Source organism: Dipodomys ordii, unplaced genomic scaffold (genome assembly GCF_000151885.1).
Source record: "Dipodomys ordii isolate 6190 unplaced genomic scaffold, Dord_2.0 Scaffold103, whole genome shotgun sequence".
In the NCBI taxonomy this organism is placed as follows: Eukaryota; Metazoa; Chordata; class Mammalia; order Rodentia; family Heteromyidae; genus Dipodomys; species Dipodomys ordii.
In genome coordinates, this window is record NW_012267319.1 from 2,998,288 (window position 1) to 3,002,326 (window position 4,039).

Here is a 4,039-nt window from a genome sequence, read left to right on the forward strand (position 1 = left end):
GTCACGGGTTTTGCTTCTGGAATCTTCCATCTGCATGAGCTACCAGAATTCAACCTTATCCACTCTCTGAGGTGAGCCCTCTCTCTGTGGGTTTCCAGGCCTCTCCCCAAGGCTCAGGCTGGGCCCCACGCGAAGGGGCCTCTCCAGCAGCCCAGGAGCCCCGGGCTCAGAGGTGGAGCTCAGCAGGTTTTGCTCCTCATTTCCTGTCTTCTGTTCTTCACCTTTAGATTATGGGGAAAATTTAAACGTTCACGCACAAGTAACTTTGGCCTAGGACCCTGCAGGAGGGAAAGGGGTGATCCCGGGCGGCCCTCGTGCCCAGCCCCAGGTGGTGGAGGTCTCTCTGCTGACCCCATGGTGTGCTTCTCTGCTCAGCATCTCCGACCAGAGGATCTCTTCGGTGGCCATCAACAGCTCTGGGGACTGGATCGCATTTGGCTGCTCAGGTGTGTTTTCCTGCCGGCTGTGGGAGCAGAGCTTCTGGTGGAAAACCTCCCCAAGGCTGGGCCTGGCTCCAAGTAGAGAAGGGCTGCGGCAGAGTAGACCCTGGAAGCTGGCCTTCCTAGTGGAGCCCGGCGTCCCAGGAACAGTGCCTTCCCAAGACAGACCCAGCAGGACCAGAGCAGAGAAAGCCAGTGAAGTTTCTACATGTTTCTAGACTGATTACACCTCTGAAGCGTGTAGTTTCTTGCTTGAATTCTGGTCCAGTTGGCAGCTCCTTGAATGGCAGCTGGACCTTGGCTTCTGGAGGGTTGTGGTGGATGCCTGCACCCTGCTCAGCTGTGCTGGACCTGGCCTGAGCCCCAGTCAGTGGACGCCTCCCATCCTGGACCTCCGGCCTGAGCTCAAGGCAGTGGGCAGTGGAGCGCAGGGTGGCCCGGGCCCCGCTGAGGAGACGTGGGGTCTTGGGGATGCTGGGCCGTGCCTTGTGCTGAGCGCAGGCCTGGCCCTGCCCTGGCGGGGGTCCTCTGTGCTGTATGCAGGCCTGGGCCAGCTGCTGGTGTGGGAGTGGCAGAGTGAGTCCTACGTCCTGAAGCAGCAGGGTCACTTCAACAGCATGGTGTCGCTGGCCTACTCCCCCGACGGGCAGTACCTCGTCACTGGTGGGGACGATGGCAAGGTGGGTATGGGGTAGGGGAGGAGGGCTTGGCCAGGTTGGGTGGTGTGAGCAGGGCTGGGGTGGGGGTGGGGGTCTTCCTGGATTGGCAGGCTTTGAGTGGAACAGTGGGTCATGGTGCTGCGCCTGAGGTGGCTGGGCCATCCTAGGCCTTCACGGGGATGACAGCCTTTGGGGGTGGGCAGGGGCCTCTGGCCTCTGTGCTGACCTGGATTTGCTGGTGCACTTGAGGGGCTCCTGAGGTGAACGGGAGTCGGGTACCTGCACATGGCTCCCGCACACCCGCCCTGCAGGTGAAGGTGTGGAACACCCTCAGTGGCTTCTGCTTCGTCACTTTCACGGAACACTCAAGTGGCGTCACAGGTGTGACATTCACGGCCACCGGCCACGTCATTGTGACCTCGTCCATGGACGGCACGGTCCGGGCCTTTGACCTGCACAGGTGAGGCCCTCCCTCTCTAGGCGTGCTGCCTGTGGTGTGCGGGGCTGGGTGTGGGGGGGCTCGGGGAGGGGCGGAAGGTTCAGGGAGCGGCGCAGAGACCGCTGATGCTGGACTTGTCCTGGCAGGTACCGGAACTTCCGCACCTTCACGTCTCCACGCCCCACCCAGTTCTCCTGCGTGGCCGTGGACTGCAGCGGGGAGATCGTGTCTGCAGGCGCCCAGGACTCTTTTGAGGTCTTTGTGTGGTCCATGCAGACAGGCAGGCTCCTCGATGTAAGAGATGTGTTCTCAGGGTGCTGGGGGACGGTGGGCCTGGGGAGAGGCCGGCCCTGCTCGGGGCTGTGCAGGGCTGAAGCACTGGCTGGGATTCTGGGGTTCCTTCTTCCAACCTGGGGGCGGGTGAGGAATGGGAGTGGCCTGTCTCCCCGAACGTCCCTCACCACCTGTCCCACATATGGCCTCTTCCGTTCGCCGCCGCTATAGGTTTTGTCTGGCCACGAGGGTCCCATCAGTGGTCTGTGCTTTAACCCGATGAGGTCCATCCTGGCCAGTGCCTCCTGGGACAAGACAGTTCGCCTGTGGGACATGTTTGATAGCTGGAGAACCAAGGAAACCCTCACTCTGTCCTCTGATGGTAGCCCTAGCCCAAGCCTGGGTGGGGACGGGGAGGCCGAGGGTGGGGTCTCTTCCCCCGTCCAGCCTTGGCCTTCCTTCCCCTCCTGTCTCTCTCCCCTTGCTCCTGGTGGCCAGTGCAGGGCAAATCCATGCCAAGCTTCCTTCCCTGTTGGGTCAGTCTGAGAGCCCTGAGCCTGGGTGAGGCTCCCGTCTGCTGCCGCTTCAGGCTGCTTTCCAGAGCTGCCCTGGAGGCGACCACTGTCCCCAGGAAGTGGTCCGTGCTCTGCCTGGGCTGTGACCTGTGAGAAGGAGAGAAGGTGGAGGCTTGCTCTGCTAACCACCGCGGTGGCCCGGGGGCAGCCACCGCCTCCGCCGCCACCCTTGCCTCCCGTCCCTTGCCTCCCGTCCCTTGCCTCCCGTCCGCGTGCTCCCTGCAGAGGAACCTGGCTCTCACTCACCTGTCTGCCTCTCTGCTAGCAGGTCTCCCCCTTGGCGGGCCCTGGAGCCTGACCCAGCCCTTGTCTGACCACACCGTGTGCCCCATGCCTTGTTCAGCACGGTGGCTGGTGGCCCTCATGCACCCACCACTGCGGGGTGTGGCAGGGCCTTGGCCTCTGGGGCTGGTGCTTTTGTCTGGGGGTTCCCGTGTCCCGGGTGGACTCTTCCCAGAGCTTGCATTGGTTTTTCTCCAGCCCTGGCGGTGACGTTTCGGCCCGACGGTGAGGAGCTGGCTGTGGCCACCCTCAACTCCCAGATCACCTTCTGGGACCCCGAGAACGCCATGCAGACGGGCTCCATTGAGGGCAGGCATGACCTCAAGACTGGCAGGAAGGAGCTGGACAAGATCACAGCCAAACACTCAGCCAAGGGCAAGTGAGTGCCAGGGCACCGTGCTGGATGGGGCACAGCTGGACGGTACACGCGCCCCTTCTCTGGCTGCTCTGGGCCTCTTGGGGCCAGATTCACACAGCCTTGTCCTGGGGTACATACAGTTCCTGTTCCTGAGGCAGGCCAGCCCCTGCAGAGAGAGGCCATGCCTGAAGTCCCTGTCACCTGAATAACGTGCACTGTGCCCACACCCACCCTCCGGCCTAGGGTGCCCAGGGAACGCAGAGAGCAGCCCTGCACCCCTGCCCTTCGTGACCGGGAACTCGGCCCTGCAGCCCCTGCTGCCTTCTCCCTGCTCGGGGGCCGTGGGAGGCGCTGCACTGGGCTGCAGCCTCCCTGCGCCAGCCGAGCCCATCTTGCTCGCTATGCAGGAGCTCCTTTTCAGTTCTAGACCTAAGCACAGTGTGGCATCTGCTGACTGGAATCCTGCCTTTTCCCACCAGCCCTGCGGGAGGCGCTCGCTTCTCCGCAGCCTGCAGCCCTGGCCTTTTTGTCTCCGAGCTGCCTGTTGGCTGAGCTGGAGTCTGTAGCCCCTGTGGACAGTGTTCTGTCTCTTGCCCATCTTCGAGGCGGGACGTGGCGTCTGCCAGGCGTGTCACCTGCAGTGCTCTGTGCGCGCTGCAGGCCTTGGTGGTCTCTGACACAAGTGTTAAGTGGCAGTGGCATCTTTTCCCCCGTTGTCCTGTCGCCTGTCCGAGGGTCACTGCCCTGAGTCGGCCCCGGGTTGGCCCAGACCTCATTCCGGCTATGGGACCTGCGGAGCCCACTCGAGGCTGTGGAGGGTTGATGGTGGGGTGCTGCTCATTGTGTGTGTGTGTGTGGCCAGCACCCCACAGTCCTGTGCTGTCCCTGACAGCCTGGCAGGTCCCTCCTCATCGAGGAAGCTCGTCTGTGCACGGGTGGAGGCCCCGGATCTAGCACAGGGAGGCCTCAAAGCCCGCCCGTGAGGGAGGTTCGCCTCCTCCCGTTTGGCTTTT

The 4,039-nt window shown here is 63.0% G+C and overlaps 1 protein-coding gene across 1 annotated transcript in view; it reads left to right on the forward strand.

The window, feature by feature from the left end:
- The window catches only part of Pwp2 (PWP2 periodic tryptophan protein homolog (yeast)), an 11,490-nt gene that overhangs the window by 2,950 nt on the left and 4,501 nt on the right, over window positions 1-4,039 (forward strand). Inside the window, exons 6-12 of the mRNA XM_013027358.1 lie at window positions 3-71; window positions 376-446; window positions 984-1,120; window positions 1,411-1,559; window positions 1,685-1,832; window positions 2,043-2,193; window positions 2,867-3,047. Coding sequence (XP_012882812.1) covers window positions 3-71; window positions 376-446; window positions 984-1,120; window positions 1,411-1,559; window positions 1,685-1,832; window positions 2,043-2,193; window positions 2,867-3,047 — 906 coding nt within the window. The remainder of the gene's footprint in view (window positions 1-2; window positions 72-375; window positions 447-983; window positions 1,121-1,410; window positions 1,560-1,684; window positions 1,833-2,042; window positions 2,194-2,866; window positions 3,048-4,039) is intronic.